The sequence below is a fragment of the Bombina bombina genome, chromosome 1 (assembly GCF_027579735.1).
Source record: "Bombina bombina isolate aBomBom1 chromosome 1, aBomBom1.pri, whole genome shotgun sequence".
Lineage (NCBI taxonomy): Eukaryota > Metazoa > Chordata > Amphibia > Anura > Bombinatoridae > Bombina > Bombina bombina.
The window spans coordinates 1343346492-1343364957 of NC_069499.1; the positions used below are offsets into that span (position 1 = coordinate 1343346492).

General features: G+C 41.4%; 1 protein-coding gene across 4 annotated transcripts in view; it reads left to right on the forward strand.

Moving 5' to 3' along the window:
- The window catches only part of CCDC102A (coiled-coil domain containing 102A), a 365633-nt gene that overhangs the window by 195353 nt on the left and 151814 nt on the right, over nucleotides 1–18466 (forward strand). For all 4 annotated transcript variants that reach the window (XM_053702750.1, XM_053702734.1, XM_053702742.1 and 1 more), the window contains exons 3-4: nucleotides 10227–10408; nucleotides 10957–11065. In XM_053702750.1, coding sequence (XP_053558725.1) covers nucleotides 10227–10408; nucleotides 10957–11065 — 291 coding nt within the window. The remainder of the gene's footprint in view (nucleotides 1–10226; nucleotides 10409–10956; nucleotides 11066–18466) is intronic.

The window sequence follows — 18466 nt, forward strand, 5'->3', positions numbered from 1 at the left end:
CCTCACCGGACTTCCTCTTTTATGCAGATACCTGATTGCTTACAGGTGATTTTCCCAAGCAGCCTTGCAACACCTTAAAGCTGTATCGCCTTTAACCCTGTATACATAAAAATCACAGATCTCTATATTGTGTGAAAAAGTAATAGTTAGTTACATTGGTTCAGCCTAATTCCTAGTTACCCCCAATATTTTCAATACACACAAAAATAGATAGAATTTACCCTCTATCCTGGCGCACACTTCAAACAGATGCTTATCTCAATTTAAATAATTATTTATAGAAAGTGGACAAATTCAAGCTTATCATTCAAACCTTTTGGTAATCTAGTTCCCAATCTGTAGATCCATTTGGCCTCTTTTTGCAAAAGGACCCTATCATTGTTACCACCACGTCCATTCGTGATGCCTTTATCTATTATGATAAACTTTAATGAATCTACATTTTTGTTATGTACATTACAGAAATGCCTAGCAACATTAGTTTCTCTGGAGTGGACAATATCGTCTCTGTGCTCCTGTACTCGATCCTTTACCATTCGTTTGGTTTTTCCAACATAGAAGGCCGGACAGGAGCACCGTAGAAGATATATTACCCCTTCCGATCTGCAGTTAAAAAAGAATCTTATGTCAAAGATCTTTCCATCCTGGACAGAGAATTGTTTTGTGCTACCCATGTGGGCACAGTAAACACAGTGCCCACATGGAAAGCTACCTTTAATACCTCTGTCCTTTCTTAGCCAGTCAGAGGCCGAAGGGCCCCTTGAGAACTGGCTCCTCACCAATTTGTCTTTTTAACTCCGTGCTTTCCTGGCTGTCAAAAGTGGGGTATCTCCCATCACACTTTTCACTTTTTCATCTAGGGATAAAATGTACCAATTTTTCTTAAAAACTGACCTTAAACTCTCCCATTGATTGTTGAAATTAGAAATAAATCTAATCTTTTTTCCTTTTTAGCGTTATTTCGATATAACAAGTCATCCCTGGACATATTTCTGGCTTTCCAGAGAGACTTCTTAAGGCACTTATTAGAGTAGCCTCTTTTTAGAAACCTCTCTTTCATTAATGCCGCATGAGTGTCAAACTTTGATAAAGAAGAGCAGTTCCTCCTCAAACGGAGGAATTGGCCATACGGGATCCCTTTTTTAAGGTGGTCCGGATGGCTACTATCTGCATGTAAGATATTGTTAGTTGCGTTCTTTTTCCTATAATTTTCCGTCACTATTCTTACACCCTCTTTTTTCAAAGTAACATCCAGAAAATTTAATTCTGCTATATTAGTTTCCGACGTCAGGATAATGTTCTTGTCATTGTGGTTTAGGACAGCAACGAATTCATTGAATTCTTCCGTCGTCCCATCCCACAGGACAAGGACATCGTCCACATACCTAATCCACAATAGCACTTTGTCCTCAAAGATCCTTGAATGGTATTCAAAAATCTCTGATTCCCAAAGGCCCAGATGTAGACATGCATATGTGGGGGTACAAACTGCCCCCATCGCTGTCCCACACAACTGGCGAAAGACCTGTCCGTCAAAAGAAAATACATTGTTTTTCAAAACAAACTCAAGCAGAGAATAGACAAATTCAGTATGTTCAGCATATGTTGGTCCTCTAGTTTCTAAGAACCTCCTAATTGCTGCTAGACCTATTTTGTGTGGGATGGAGGAGTAAAGACCCTCTACATCAAGAGATGCCAGAATGGTCTTTTCGTTTACTTCTACTCCATCAAGCTTTCTCAAAAGATCGGCTGTGTCTTTTACATATGATGTGAGAGTTAGTAAAAAGGGTCGTAAATATTTGTCAACATACTCCCCATTTTTTTCCGTAGCACTCCCTATCCCCGAGACTATAGGCCTTCCCGGGGGACACTGCATATTTTTATGCAGCTTCAGCAGTACATAAAAGACTGGCATGACTGGGTGCTCAGGATAGAGGAATTTGAACTCATTTTGGGTAATGACCCCTTTACTTCTCGCATCGTTCAGAAGTTTAAATAGGGAGTTTTGAATATGACAGAGGGGGTTACCACCAAGTTTTTCATATTGGTTTCTATTATTTAACTGCCGTTTAACTTCATTCACATATAGATGTTCATCAAGTAGAACCAAATTGCCGCCCTTGTCGGCAGGCTTCATCACCAAACCTTTGGCCATACTTAGTTCTTTTAATGCTTTTCTTTCCCTAGGTTTTAGATTGTCAAATGTTTGTTGACAAGATAAATCCTCAATATCTTTCTCCATTTGTTTTACAAATAGATTAACCGCTGGAACTAGGGAAAGTGACGGCATATATGTTGATTTTGGTTTAAAAGCATACTTTTTCTTCACTAAAGATTCTCTCTGTATGTCATTATCAAACTCATCTTGAGTATTTTCAGCAAGATGTAACTCTAAATCATTGAGAGCTACTTGATCGGTTGAGTCTAACATATAGATGTTGTCCGATTTAGATTTCATAATGACAGACAGAATAATCTTTCTCGCGAAGAGATGTAGATCCTTTAGGACCTCAAACTTATCAATTGGCGCATTAGGGCAGAAGGACAGACCTTTTTTAAGGAGTTCAATATGGGCTAGGTTTAGAGGAAAAGAGGAAAGGTTTACTATTTGTAATTCCTCATCAATTGGGGTATTTAGAATCCCCTGCTCGATCCCCTCCCTCTGTACCTCCCCCTGCCCTGAGGAACCTGGTCCCCTCTCCCTCTTGTTTGTCTGGTTTGATATCTCTTCTCTTTCCCCGGCCCCCCATAGGGGGTCTCTTCCTTTTTCCCCGTCTGTTTTTCCTCCTCCTTCTAGTTGTGTATTTACTAGGGAGTTTTTTGAGGGCCCTGATTCTGAATCTGACATATCGGTCCCTGAGTCATAAGTCCCTTTATGAGATTTATAGGTGTAAACCCTGCCATTTTTGTAATCATCCTGATCTCTCCTTAGTTTCCTACATTTCCTTGATTTAATATCCATTTTCAACTTAGAAATATTTGAGCTTGTTTCCCCATTAAGCTTCTCAAAGTTCGGGTCACATTCAAAAGAGTTAACCTTAATCATAGCTTTTTCTGCTTCTCCTTTTACTTTCTCCAACCTTTTATTATTTCTTTTAATCATCATCTCCATTAGATCAAGGGAGGTTGAGGAGAGTTTCTCATTCCATTCCTCTATGAAAGAGTCTCCCTCCTCATCCTCCCTTGTGTTGGCACCTGGATCAAGTGACAGTCTTAGTCCCCTAGGGACTATTTTCTTTTCAATATAATTTGCCAGACTAGCATTTTCTGCTTTAATTTTCAATTGTCTACTCAAAAGGTATCTGTATCTTCTAAAGGCACTGAAAATGGTTACCACTTCTTCATTATTCTCATCATTCCCCCCACTAATATCATTAGCCAGGGAATCTTTAAGTTCAGCCTCCCATAAATCATCCGAGAGAGTGTACGCCATGGTAGTGGTAGCTAAACACAGACAGACAAAATTATGGGAAAATATGGGAGTTTAAAAAAGAACTCCTTAAGCAATCTACTCCAATCTCACCAGAAAAGGACAATTGAATCCTCAAACCAGTATCCTCAAAAAAGTTAAGAACATATATAGGGGGCGTGAGGGAGTAGGTAATATTGCTAATTTATGCTAAATGGTGCCACCCTTCAAATAGATATAATATAATAGTAAAGATAGAAAAATACCAGGTTATATGAAAATACCCTAGAACAGCAAGGGATTAATACACGGCACACAAAAAAACTTTCAAAAAATTGTAATTTATTCCCAAGAATACAATTAAGTATATAAAAGTATTTTATCTGTCAGTGTCAGTCACCACTATAGACAGCAAATTCTAAAATAAAACATTTCAAGTACAAAGAGACCTAGTTCTTTCCCTATTCTATCAATCAAAAGTAGACATCATAAACAGTAAGGGGTTAACCAGCAAAATTACTATTGACAACAAGATATATGATGAATCCGCTGTTGGGACATATGTTAGATAGGCAATATACATGCATAAACAGGTAGCTGCAGTCCAAACAAAAGTGAACTAGATGATATATAAAAAGCGCTTTATCACTCCTTAGATACACAGGTGAATCTCCTCTTTAAATCAGACAAACATACCGCAGCTATTTCTGCTGCATAGAGAGTCAATTGCAAGTATTATTTCTCGGTTGGAAAGCACAACATATACTTAGCTTAGATCCTCCGGTTATGTTGTTTCCACCTGTTTTCTGCTTGCAAGCACTTGCAATGATTTCTTGGCGTGTGACGTCAACAGCAGTAGGAGTGGCGGAGCGTCACCAGGGACTGTGAGTGGCTGTTGATTCGGTATTTCGCCGTGAAGTTTGCCAAGAGTTCTGACAAAGTACGATATCACAAAGTACTGTGTATGATCACTTCTCATGCAGGCACGTCCTTTATTGCATTCCAATAGCACACCTTTAGAACCACTCACTCCACCGCCGGAGTCACATCAGCAAATCGATAGCTCACTTGGATTGTGCTGCTGCATATATAAAGCCAGAATGTCTCTTAAAGGGACATTAAACACTAAATACATGCTAGATAGAATGATGCATTCAAAGAAAAGATTAGTCCATGACTAACATGTAGATGTATTTTTTTAAAGTTTCATTAGTTGTTTAATAAGTGACAAAATAAGTGTAAAGTTTTAGTGTCTATAAAACACTGGGAGCTGCCATGTTGTAACTTGTGTTACCTTCTCTGCTGTGGCCAATTAGGGACAGTTATACATAGGTCATTAGAGTGTGCAGCCAATGGTTGTGCTGGATTTAACAGTGTTCTGCACTTCCATTTCTAACAGGAACTGAAAAGCTCACAATTTCAGAATGGAATTACAGGCAAATAGGAAAAAATAAATAATGAAAGTATATTGCAGAGTTGTTTTATATATACAATTTATCATTTTATATTACCATCTCAAAGTGTTTAATGTCCCTTTAAGAAACAGAAGATTCAGGGAATAGGTCTAGACTGATGCACTAGAAATCCTGACCCATGGTACAGTCGACAGGTACCTGGGTATCACAAACACATAGTGCCAACGCACGTTTCTCCCCCACCTCCAGTATGTGTTACAGGGGATCATCAGGGCATATAGAGTCCTCACCGGACTTCCTCTTTTATGCAGATACCTGATTGCTTACAGGTGATTTTCCCAAGCAGCCTTGCAACACCTTAAAGCTGTATCGCCTTTAACCCTGTATTCAGAAAAATCACAGAGCTCTATATTGTGTGAAAAAGTAATAGTTGGTTACATTGGTTCAGCCTAATTCCTAGGCAAAAGGACCCTATCATTGTTACCACCACGTCCATTCGTATATATATATACCGTACATACTTTGAATTGAAACACCACAAACATCCCCAGTGTTACAGAGCTGCAGGACAGGTATGAGGCAGCATAGCAATTATTAGCTATATCATCTATTCCAAATTAATTATTGTGTATAAAATCATTGCATACTTAAAGGGACATGAAGCCCAAATTTTTTCTTTCATGATTTAGAAAGAATATGCCATTTAAAACAACTTTTCAATTTACTTCTTTTATCTTATTTGCTTCATTCTCTTGATATCCTTTGTTTTAAAGCATATCTAGATATGCTCAGTAGCTCCTAATTGGTGGCTGCACATATATGCCTCATGTGAGTGGCTCACACATGTGCATACTATTTCTTCAAAAAAGGATATCTAAACAATGAAGCAAATTAGATAATAGAAGTAAATTGGAATGTTGTAAACTTAAATAATAATGTTATATAATTCTGCACATAGTGTTATATAATTCTGCACAGCGCGTCCGCGAGGCGCTTTTGAAAAAGCGAACCAGATTAGAAGAGCCTGGAAAGGAGACAAGGTAAGTGCAGCTTTTAGAGCTAAAATCTCGAAAATCTTTTGATTTTAAAAGCTCTCGCTAAGATAATGTTATATAATTCGGCACTATGTGCAGAATTATATAACATTATTTTTAAAATTTACTGTCCTTTTAAAATAGAGCCTAGATACTGGCATGCTGCAGTGCATGATGGTGTCAGACTCAGACAGGTATCACTAGATGCCTCAGGAGTGACTCAATCCAGTGATGCCCAATAAAGAGACCCATGATCATGAGATTACTGTGTCAGCCAGTCAAAGTGATCATGTCATAAATGAAAGCCTGTTTGTCTAGTAAAAAAATGTATATAATTTGTATGAGTTCACTCAACAAGGGAGCAGATAATTATGATGAAACCAATACAGAGCAAAAATTTAAAAATTGCCTATCATTTAATGCACTGAAACTTAAAGGGACATGAAACCCCAAATATTTTTTTCATTGTTTAGATAAAGAATACAATTTTAAACAACATTCCAATTTACTTATTATCTAATTTTTATCTAATAATAGAAGTAAATTGGAAAGTTGTTAAAAATTGCACCCTTTTTCTAAATCGTGAAAAAAAATGTGGGTTTCATGTTCCTTTAAGGAGATATGAATTATCACTCTTAGGTATTAGCACTTTTCTTCCTAAATGGAAAGAGTCTACAGCTGCATTCATTACTTTTGGGAAATAAGAACCTGGCCACCAGGAGGAGGCAAAGACAACCCAACCAAAGGCTTAAATACTCCTCCCACTTCCTTCATCCCCCATTCATTATTTGCCTTTCATCCCAGGAGGTTGGCAGAGAAGTGTCAAAAGTTTGTTTTTGTCTATTATGGAGGGTAGTACTCTTCGACATTGGACGGGAGCTTTAAGTAATGCTATCAGCCTCTCAGTGAGGGCCTGGATTAAAGTTAGAGTCCGGAGATGCAGGAAGAGTCTTTCTGCAAAACGATCCCGACTCATATTAACAGCTCCATTAGCAATCGGCGTTGTCGAACTTTGCTTCGCTGCCTGCTTTCTTCTCTCAAGTTCATGGCGGAGGCACTGCTACTATTCATCACACTTGAAGGGCCGTGTTCCTGTTCCAGGTTTTTTTTTAATCATGTTTGTTATGTGATTCAATCTGCTTATGTGTAGTGTTAACTGGGCTCTTGACTAGAACATAAAGGCCTTTGGTAGTGAAGCAACCTTATGGTTGGACGGGCTTTTTGGACTGTACGTTCACCTTGTGACTGGATGTTCTGGTCTTCTATTTCCGCATTCCTTACCGTATGGCGACTGAAAAATTAGAGTCTGCTAGACTCTGGTTCTAGGAGGTGGTGAGTGCCCCAGCCATTGTGGGTGTCAGCTGCCGTTTAAGTTTTTTCTTTAGTCCATATTATTTAATTCTCTATCTAGTTATGGAGGATTCTGATGCTGAGACTGTTCAAATTTCAGATTCAGATTCTTCGACTTGTGAAGAATGCGAATTGGCCCTGTTGACACAGGTCAATCAGTTATGTTCGATATACCATATTAGAGTGCCCTGTTCCTCGGGCCTCTGGGGGTTCTATCCTTCGAGAGGCGAGTTCCCTACCACTCCAGACTACAACACACGCGGGTAACCCAGATTATGTTTATCCCTCCTTACAGGGCGGCTTTTCCCCCCCCCCGGAGGTTGCAGCTCGTTTTTGCTTTCACATATTTTTGGCGATTATGCGTCTGCAAAGTCCAGACGTTTATTTGCGTTTGTGCTCGTGCCCGATTGTCCCGGGTCTACCAGCCTTGGGTGGGCCTATACATTTCCCTGCGGGTGCAGCTGTTCCTGAATGTTGTGCCTTTTATTACAGAATAACACGTCTTTGCATTTTACTCACACTTTTTTGAGTTATTAGAGGATCCTATCCTTAACGGATACGGGAATCCGCAGTATTCTACTTCGGATGGTTCACATCATTAGACATGAGGGGATGGCGTAATCTCCAAACTGTCTACTTATTGAGGTCTTTCACAGTTTTTTTGTTGGAAGATCAGGGTTCCGTTTGGCTGGTCCTGCAGGTATGCTGGTTTTCTTCCTGGGCGTTAACCTACGGGTTGTCTTATATTTTCTTTTATCCGGTTAGGATATCTTTTATTTCGATTGTGTTTCCTTCGGGAACTTCTGGGTTCGATTCTCTCTCTGGTTGCTTCTTTGGAAGTTTAAGGGACACGTTTAGGCCTATGTTTGTCTGTTTTACCTTCCTCTCTGAGGGAGATTTTAGGCAGCTTGACAGTTATGACCCCAGCTGCGGCTGGTCCGGCTGGGTTCAGATCTTCTGTTCTGTAATATATTCAGACACATGGCGCCTGTTATGCCTGACTGGTCCGGTGGGGCGCTGAGTGCTCATAATGATTTTTTTTGTTTTTCTTTATAAGTTCAGCTAAACTCTCTAAAAGGATCCGTATGGCAGGAAGGATTTTGTGCCGATGCCCCTTGGGCTTGCCCTCGTCTATGGTCGGTTTCCCTTAGTCGGCTTGCTGGACTGTTGTGATGTTTTCGCTGCTCTGCTAGCAAAAACCACTGCAGCCATGGCACTTTGTCTGGTGCTGGCAAGTTAAAATCTTCAGGGGATTCCTTCCAGATCAGGGCGTTGGAGATTTGTTCTCTCGGTTTAGCTTCTGACTCTGTCCTGGGGGCAGGGGCTTTGTCCTTCCGGCCCTTTCGCCAGCACCCTTTGTTGGGGGCTTATTATTCTTCTTTCAAAAGTGTGGTCCCTATCTTAGGGCTTGTCCTGTCTTCAGGAGGTTGGGACAGACGGGTTAACCTATTTCGGAGAGAGGTACGCTCTCTGGGTTGTTCTGTCCATCTAGAGAGTTGCTGGCTCTGCCTTGAGTCTATGTTGGGCCTTTAGCTAGATATCTAGGTCTATGGCCTTGTCGACGGTCTCTATGTGGCATCCGAGCACTGTTGTAAGGCGGTGCCTTCTTTCCGCTCGTTGTTTGAGCTGGGGTTTTTCTGGTTCCCTGGTTTCGGATCTGCCGATGCTTGGGTTGGCCCGGCTGGAGGTAGGTCCTGAGATCCGTTGTTCTTCTCTGATCTTGGGGGCGCATTGGTCTTCGTTGAATTTCTGGGCTCTCCTTTATTTTTGAGACCTGTGTGTAGGTCTGGCGCTTCGGTTGCTTAGAGTGTGCCTTCTGTAGTGGAGGTTTAGCACTCTTCATTTTGGTAGCCACTTCTAGCAGTATTCTTCTGTGTCATCCTGCAGATGTCTGCATGTTCTTGGCTCAGGTTTTTACCTTCGTCTGGGTCTCCTACATGTAATTTTGCCTGAATTCTTCAGTGCTCGGAGGATGTTTTGTCTCTGTTTTCAGTTTTTCCCTAGGCGCTGGTTGACTTACTGCCTGGCAAATGAGGGGTTGCTCTTTTGAAACCAGCTGCAGCTGTTTGCGCCTTGATTGTGTGCTCGCTAGCTGTTCCAATCCTTTGCAGGATGTTGAGAGAACCTTCTCTGTACTGCTACCTGGTTGTAAACCTTGTGGTTTCTATTTGGATTGGGCATTGCCTCCCATTGTTGTCAGGACCCATTTGGGTCTTGCGAGCTTGGTTTAATTTGAGAGCCTGGTGCCCTCAGAATGGGCCGCCTATTGTACCCTCCCGTTTTGGCATTCAGTGTCCTCTATAGCTTGGGTATTGTTTTCCCAAAAGCAATGAATGCAGCTGTGGACTCTATCCATTTAGGAAGAAAAACATAAATTATGCTTACCTGATAATTTTCTTTTCTTCCGATGGAAAGAGTCCACAGCTCCCACACCCGACTTTTTTATGTGGGGGCGTCTTTGTTTTTATTCTTCTGGCACCTTTTCACCCTGATATTTCTTCTACTGTTCCTTGTTCTTCGGCAGAATGACTGGGGGATGAGGGAAGTGGGAGGAGAATTTAAGCCTTTGGCTGGGGTGTCTTTGCCTCCTCCTGGTGGCCAGGTTCTTATTTCCCAAAAGTAATGAATTCAGCTGTGGACTCTTTCCATCGGAAGAAAAGAAAATGATCAGGTAAGCATAATTTTGTTTTTTATCATAGACATTCTTGCATTATTGCAATTTTTCATCTTCCAAGCTAATCTCTTAAAAAGACGCAAAAATAGATTATTTTGGGATTATTTATAATTATCTTAAATTCATATGTATAGCCTTTGATTCAGATTTTATGGACACTTAATTTGCCTTTTAATAATATGGAAGGTTTATTTGTTTTGAATTTATTTTTGCATCGATTTTAGTTGCAACTTGTTACACATTTATCATACATTGACCATGTTGTGGTGTGCCATAAGAAGTCAAATCATTTTAGTGTTCATGATAAAAGAGCCAGAATGCAGGACAATGTTTACCTATTCTAGGAACCAGAGCTGGATACCAATCTACGGCTGGAAGCATTAGAGCAGCAAAATGGAGGACACTCGCGTAGTCCAAGACCTCGTCAGTGGGAAGATATGAACTCCAGTGAGGAGGACGCAACAAAAATTACTGCTCTCAAACTGAGGCTTGATGAGGGTCAAAAGGTGCTGCTCAAGGAGAGGGAGTGAGTATCTAATGGAACACAATTGCTTACTACGCTCTGTCAAACAATGGTAGTAATAGTTTATAGAACATCTTAAATTATTTTACATCTCCTTAAAGGGATATGAAACCCACATTTGTTCTTTTTGATTCAGATAGAGCATACAATTTTTAGCAACTTTCTAATTTACTCCTATTATCATTGTTTTTCTTCATTCTCTTGGTATCTTTACTTGAAAAAAGCAGGGATGTAAGATTAGGAGTCGGACCATTTTTAGTTCAGCAACTTGGGTAGCGCTTGCTGATTGGTGGCTACACCAATTTCTGAACCAAAAAAGTGCCGGCTCCTAAGCTTACATTCCTGCTTTTCAAATAAAGATACCTAAAGAACAAATAAAAAATAATTGGAGTAAATTAGAAAGTTGCTTAAAATTGCATGCTCTGAGTCATGAAAGAAAAAAAAATTGGGTTTCATATCCCTTTAATGGAGCCAGTGATTTTGTGAAGATGATTACAGGCTCTAGCAGTGATTTTCAACAATACAATTTACTTTGCACCTTTCTAACTCAGAGACAAATTGCTGCTTAGTAAAGCAATTGAGAAGATGGAAGGAGAACTCAGCCATTGGAAACTAAAATGCGATGAGTTAAACAAGTCCCGACAAGAAGTAGTTAAACAGGTGAGAGAGAAAACATTGAAATAAGTGGGGATTATTCTGTGGGTGAATGCCATTAGGGATACTGTGAGTTTCTTGAGAAGTTATGAGGGTAGGGGTATTGGAGATACTGTATATCATATCACCTGTTCACAATACAAATGGGTTCTGACAGTTCCTAGGTGTTTTGAATAGAAAACAGAGGTTGAGTGTCTTAGAAGCTCTGAGGTTTGATGTTTTTGTTTGGAAAGGGTAAGAGGCTTGAGAAGTCTTGAGCGTTTCTTGGGAGGTACTAGTACTGAGGGGTAGTTTAACTTGTACATTGGGGACTGTTGTGTTAGGGGAATAGTTATGGATTCACTTTTAGAAAAACTTGTCAGAGTAGTATTCATGACAAGTTTTTCTATTGCAGGCATATTCTCCTACAATTCACACCCATATCTGCCAACCTATACATGTATTATCCTGCCTATTTATAAAGAAATAAAACAAAACCTATAAGTCTTAATTCCCGTTAGTGGAAGTTTATTACACTCCAATAGAAAACTGTATTTTGTGTGGAAACCAAGCAAAAAGCTTGTATAGTTGAGTGAAAACCATAAAGATGCTTGTATCATTCAAAGCCACATGTACTTTGCTATTTTTGATATTCTGATTTTTTATTTTTTTTCCTCAGGAAAATGATATTTCTTTCCTAAGACATGGAGAGCCCACGACATCATTCCAATTACTAGTGGGATATTCACTCCTGGCCAGCAGGAGAAGGCAAAGAGCACCACAGCAAAGCTGTTAAGTGTCATTTCCCTTAACCATAACCCCCAGTCATTCTCTTTGCCTCTGTCAATGGAGTAGGTAAAGTTCAGTGTCTGAAGATATTTTTCCCTTTTTGGGTACTTTTCCCTGCAAGCAAGGATTTGGGTTTAGCTGTGTCCACATCAATCTCTTGCGTAAGAGTAGTGGTGGCTTTTAAGCAGTTAGGAAGTGGTGAGGTGGTCCTTACTTTGTTTCCTAACATATTTCCTGCCCTAGTCACAAAAAAGCCAGAGTTGGTTTCTCTGTTTTTTCTTTTTCCACAGGTCTCTGTAAGGAGTATGTGTCCTTTCACGTCTGGTGAGCTGTCTTCCTGCAGGACAGCTAGATTGCAGGTAAGTGCTTTTGCCTTCTAGGTGTTGGAGACTTGCACTTCAGGCGTTAACTCTGCAGAATATTGGGACAGAAAGACAATCCTTATGCTTAGGATTGCTGAGGCAGTGGGCAGGCACTTATGTATGTGAAGGGGACAACTATGGGTTAATTCTTCTCTTTATTGGGGAAGTTTTTACTTATGTGGCTCTTAGGTAAAATAAACTTTGTGTGTGCAAGGTTATATTGGGGCATGTTGTGTAAGGCTATGAAGTGGGGACAAACATTTAATTTTTTAAGTCTGTTTTTATTTTTCAATGGCGGTTCCATTAAGACAGTGAGAGCTGTAAACGGCTTTTCCTTCAGGAACGCATGCTTTTAGTGCTGCGCAGTTCCTCTTTGCCGGTCACGTGATCTCCTTCTCTTCCGACAGAGAGTGGAGTCACGTAGGAGCTGCCTTTTCTGTGTCGGCTGTTGCGACAGTGGGAAATTGAAGTGACAAACAGTCTCTGTGCTTTCATCGTTTTGGGAGAAGTCGCTAGCAGTCCCTGTGCAATTGTTTTGGGATCCTCTGAATGCAGTAGGGCACCTCAGACTGTCTGAGGTGTAGAGGTTTCTGCAGTTGTTCTTTTATTTTGGGGCACTTTTGTCTCATTATCGTGTTAATGCTTATAGGAATTAAGAGTTTCTTAAAGTGATAGTAATTCTTATTTTAAAAAAATAAAAAATAAAAATTCTCATTTAATTTGTAGGTATTTTTATTTCTTTCTAATGACACAATGAGTCCATGGATCATCTAATTACTATTGAGAATATCACTCCTGCCTAGCAGGAGGCGACAAAGAGCACCACAGCAAAACTGTTAAATATCACCTCCCTTCTCTCCAACCCCAGTCATTCTCTTTGCCTATGTTAGAGCAAGGAAGTGGTAAAGTTAGGTGTTAGTAAAATATTCTTCAAGCAAGATTTTATTATTTTTTAAGTAGTGCAAGATTGTGCTGCTTTGTTCTAGGGTGTAGCCGTAGTCCACATCAGTCTCTTCAGTAGAGCAGTGGTGGCTTTAGAGCAATGGGAACTTGTAGGACATAATTCTCACTGCACCTCCCATGTAGTTTATGCTGCCCTAACTCTGAAAGCCTGAGTAAGATTACTCAGACTTTATCTCTGTTTTCCACAGGTACAGGTAAGTGCTGACTTTATATTTTCTGGGACTAGTAAAATAAAAGGAGACTCAGAAAAATTTGGGCACTTTATTTAAAATAAGGGACACATAAATTCTCCTATATATTGGAGGGGACTTATGTAGGCAGTGTTTTATGGCAGGCTCTGGGGCTGAGGAGGTTAAATAAGGCTCAATTTATTGTGGTTTCTCTGCTCCCGGCGGCTTGACTTTAAAATATGCAGACCGGGAGATTCATTTTTAGACGCCCACGATGGGCAGAGCTATCTGATGCGGCAGTTTGTGTTGCATGCCACTTTTTCATTCACTTCCAGTGAGCGGAGAGAATTAGTTGTGAGTCGCAGTTAGCATAACGCATATTAAATAAAGGACATGCGTTTCTAGGACCGGACAACGTTTCACTGTTCTGCAGACCAAGTTGCTGAGGGGAATTGTAGCCGCTGTCAGCAGGGCAGGTAGGCACCTCAGCAAAGTTAAGCTGAGGTGTAGAGGTGTTTCAAAAGTACTTGTGTAGTTATATTTAATCCTTACTACAAAAGAAAAATAAAAAGTTACATTTTAAAATTTAAAGAGACAGTAACGTTTTTTCTGTTTAATTTTTATTGAAAAATGTAAGCCTTTTATTTGGTAATTTGATCCATTGTAAGTCAGAATGGACCAAGAGGCCCAGCAAAATGTCACTTGTTCTTTGTGTTTTGATGCCAATGTGGAACCACCAATCCCTTTCTGTTCCTCATGTATTGAGAGAACTTTAAATTATAGGGATAGACTTTTTTCTGAGCCAACATTGTGTAAGGCGGATGCTGTTCAGGAGTCTAATGACAATGGTCAATATATGCCACAGCTTTCTCCTCAAGCATCCCAACTTTTATTGCCCACACATGCAGTGCCCTGCGCTTCCTCTCTAACTCCTCCTGGAGTTACTTTACAAGAAATCGCTTCTCTCCTGTCCTCTGCGGTTTCTGATGCGTTGTCTGCTTTTCCCATGCTGCAGGGAAAGCGCAAGAGGAAAAATAAACATTCAGTAAGCGAGGTTACTGACGCAATTGTTGCTATTTCGAATGCCCCCTCCCAGAAACCTGAGGAGGAGAATACTTCGGTAGCATCTGAGGGTGAAATCTCAGATTCTGACAGTGTAATTCCTCCTGCTGATACTGAAGTTGTATCTTTCAGGTTTAAGCTAGAACACCTTCGTTTGTTACTTAAGGAGGTTTTGTCTACACTGGACGACAGCGACACCACGGTCGTAGTTAATCCTAAGAAATCCAGTAAGCTAAACAAATATTTTGATGTACCTTCCATGGTGGAGGTTTTTCCTGTACCAGATCGAGCTACTGCGATCATTGCTAAGGAATGGGAGAGACCGGGTATCCCTTTTTCTCCATCCCCTATATTTAAAAAGATGTTTCTCGTAGCGGACTCTATCAAGGAATCTTGGCAAACAGTACCCAAGGTGGAAGGGGCAATTTCCACTCTGGCTAAGAGGACTATTATCCCCATAGAGGATAGCTGTGCTTTTAAGGATCCTATGGACAAAACATTAGAGGGGTTACTCAAGAAGATGTATGTACACAGGGTTTACAATGGCAACCTTCAGTATGCATTGCTACCGTCACTAGTGCGGCGGCATACTGGTTTGATGCGTTGTCTGATTCTATTAGGACAGACACTCCCCTTGAAGAGATCCAGGATAGAATAAAGGCCCTTAAGTTGGCCAATTCCTTTATTATGGATGCTTCCCTACAGGTTATTAAACTGGGAGCAAAAATGTCGGGTTTTGCTGTGCTAGCCCGCAGAGCCTTATGGTTAAAGTCTTGGTCTGCGGATGTGTCATCTAAGTCTAAACTTTTGGCGATTCCTTACAAGGGAAAGACCTTGTTTGGACCGGGTTTGACGGAAATAATTTCTGACATTACGGGAGGAAAGGGTCATTTTCTCCCTCAGGATAAGAGAAACAAACAAAAGGGACGTCCGAGTAATTTTCGTTCCTTTCGAAATTTCAAGGGAAATCCTTCCACTTCCTCTTCCAAGCAGGAGCAGCCCAAACCTTCCTGGAGACCCAATCAGTCTTGGAACAAGGGAAAACAATCCAAAAAGCCTGCTATTGAATCAAAAACAGCATGAAGGGCCTGCCCCCGATCCGGGATCGGATCTTGTAGGGGGCAGACTTTCCTTCTTCACTCAAGCTTGGGTTCAAGATGTTCAGGGTCCCTGGGCGGTGGACATCGTGTCCCAGGGATACAAACTAGAGTTCAAGAACTTTCCTCCCAGGGGCAGGTTTCTGCTTTTAAAATTATCTGTAGACCTGACAAAAACAGAGGCTTTATTACACTGTGTACAGGACCTCTCCGACCTGGGAGTGATAGTTCCTGTTCCGATGCAGGAACAGGGTCTGGGGTTCTATTCCAATCTGTTTGTGGTTCCCAGAAAGGAGGGAACCTTCAGACCAATTTTAGACCTCAAGAGACTAAAGAAGATCCAAGAAGGTCAATTTATGACAACCATGGATTTAAAGGACGCATACCTGCATGTTCCCATCCACAGGGACCATCACAAGTTTCTAAGGTTTGCATTTCTAGACAAACACTTCCATTTCGTGGCTCTTCCATTCGGCCTCACCACAGCTCCCAGAATTTTCTCGAAGGTTCTGGGATCCCTATTGGCGGTGCTCCGATTGTGGGGCATTGCAGTGGCGCCTTTATTTGGACGACATTCTAGTCCAGGCGCCATCCTTTCATCTAGCAAGATCCCACACGGAAATGTTGTCTTTCCTGCGATCTCACGGATGGAAGGTAAATTTGGAAAAGAGCTCCTTAGTTCCAAATACAAGGGTAATCTTCTTGGAAAGCATAATAGATTCCTTATCAATGAAGATTTTTCTGACAGATGTTTCCTGATGCTGACTCCATTTGAGACTTATGACACTAAGGTAACAGGGGCTATTTCTACTTTGGCTAAGAGAACCACAATTCCTATTGAGGATAGCTGTTCCTTTAAGGATCCCATAGACAAAAATCTGGAGGCTTATTTAAAGAAAATGTATGTTCATTAGGGTCTACAATGGCAACCTGCAGTCTGTATTGCCACAGTGGCAAGTGCGGCATCTTATTGGTGTGATGCTTTGTTAGAGTTGGTTTTAGAGGAAACTCCGTTGGAGGAGATCCAAGATAGGATTAAGGCCCTCAAACTAGCCAATTCCTTTATTTCTGATCCGAACATGCAAGTCATTAAGATGTCTGTCTTCACTGTTCTAGCCCGCAGGGCTTTGTAGCTGACATCTTGGTCAGCTGATGTTACTCCAAGTCCAAGCTTCTGTTGCTACCTTACAAGGGTAAAACCCTGTTTGGTCCTGGTCTGGCAGAGATAATTTCTGAAATTACGTGTGTAAAGGGGTCCTTTCTACCACAAGACAAGAAGAATAGACCTAAGGGGCGTCAAAATTCTTATTTTCATTCCTTTCGTAACTTCAAATGTCAGAAGTCTTCCTCTTCCAAGCCGGAGCAGTCCAGGTCTTCTTGGAGACCTAATCAGTCTTGGAATAAGGGGAAATAATCAAAGACGCCCTCATCTAAATCTAAGTCAGCATGAAGTGTCCATCCCCGGTCCGGTACTGGATCAAGTGGGGACAGACTTTCCTTGTTTCAACAAGCTTGGATACGCAATGTCCCAGAACCTTGGGCTGTGGACATCTTATCCCAGGGCTACAAAATAGACTTCAAGATTTGTCCTCCCAGGGGCAGATTCCACCTCTCAAGATTATCTGCAGACCAGGTAAAAAGAAAGGCATTCTTGAACTGTGTTCCCTGCGAGTGATTGTTCCAGTTCCACTAAGGGAACAGGGCCTAGGATTTTTTTAAAATCTGTTTGTGGTTCCCAAAAAAGAGGGAACTTTTCGTCCCATTTTAGACCTGAAGTGTCTCAACAAATTTCTCAAGGTACCGTCCTTCAAAATGGAAACCATCCGTTCCAATCTTCCTTTGGTCCAAGAGGGTCAGTTCATGACGACCATAGACCTGAAGGATGCGTTACTGCATGTTCCCATCCACAGGGATCATTACAAGTTCCTGAGATTCGCTTTCCTGGACGAGCACTTTCAGTTTGTAGCTGTTCCGTTTGGCCTTGCCACAGCTCCCAGAATTTTTTCAAAAGTTCTGGGGGCTCTTTTGGCAGTTGTCAGGTATCAGGGAATCTTTGTTCAGGCGCCATCTTTTAAACTAGCAAAATCTCATACGGAGATCTTGTCTTTTCTTTCCCATGGATGGAAAGTGAATCTGGAAAAGAGTTCCCTTGTTCCGGCTACAAGGGTGGTTTTCTTAGGGACCTTCATAGATTCCCTATCCATGAAGATTTTTCTGACGGAGTTCAGAAAAGCAAAAATTATCTCTTCTTGCCTCTCTCTACTGTCCGGCCGTCAGTAGCTCAATGCATGGAGGTAATTGGTCTGATGGTCACCTCCATGGACATAGTTACCTTTGCTTGATTCCATTTGAGAGCTCTGCAGCTATGCATGCTCAGACAATGGAACGGAAACCATTTGGATCTGTCCCAGAGGATAGATCTAGACCAGTTGACAATCGACTCTCGTGGTGGATATCTCAGGATCATCTGTCTCAGGGAACATGCTTTCAGAGACCCTCCTGGGGGATTGTGACCACGGACGCCAGCCTGCTTGGCTGGGGAGCAGTTTGGGACTCTCTAAAGTCTCAGGGCCTATGGACTCGAGAAGAGTCTTCTCTTCCGATAAATATCTTGGAGTTGAGAGCGATCTTTTAATGCTCTAGTGGCCTGGCCTCTGTTGTCTTTATAGCCCGGTTTATCAGATTCCACTCGGACAACATCATCTCAGTGGCTTACATCAACCACCAGGTAGGAACTCAGAGTTCCTTGGCCATGAAGGAGGTGACTCGAATTATTCAGTGGATGAAGACTCACAATTGTCTTCTATCTGCCATCCACATTCCAGGAGTTTATAACTGGGACGCGGATTTTCTGAGCAGACAAACCTTTCATCCCGGGGAGTGGGCTCTCCATCCGGAAGTGTTCTCCAGGTTAACCCTCAAGTGGGTGGTGCCGGAGTTAGATCTGATGGTGTCTTGTCAGAATGCCAAGCTTCCAAGGTACGG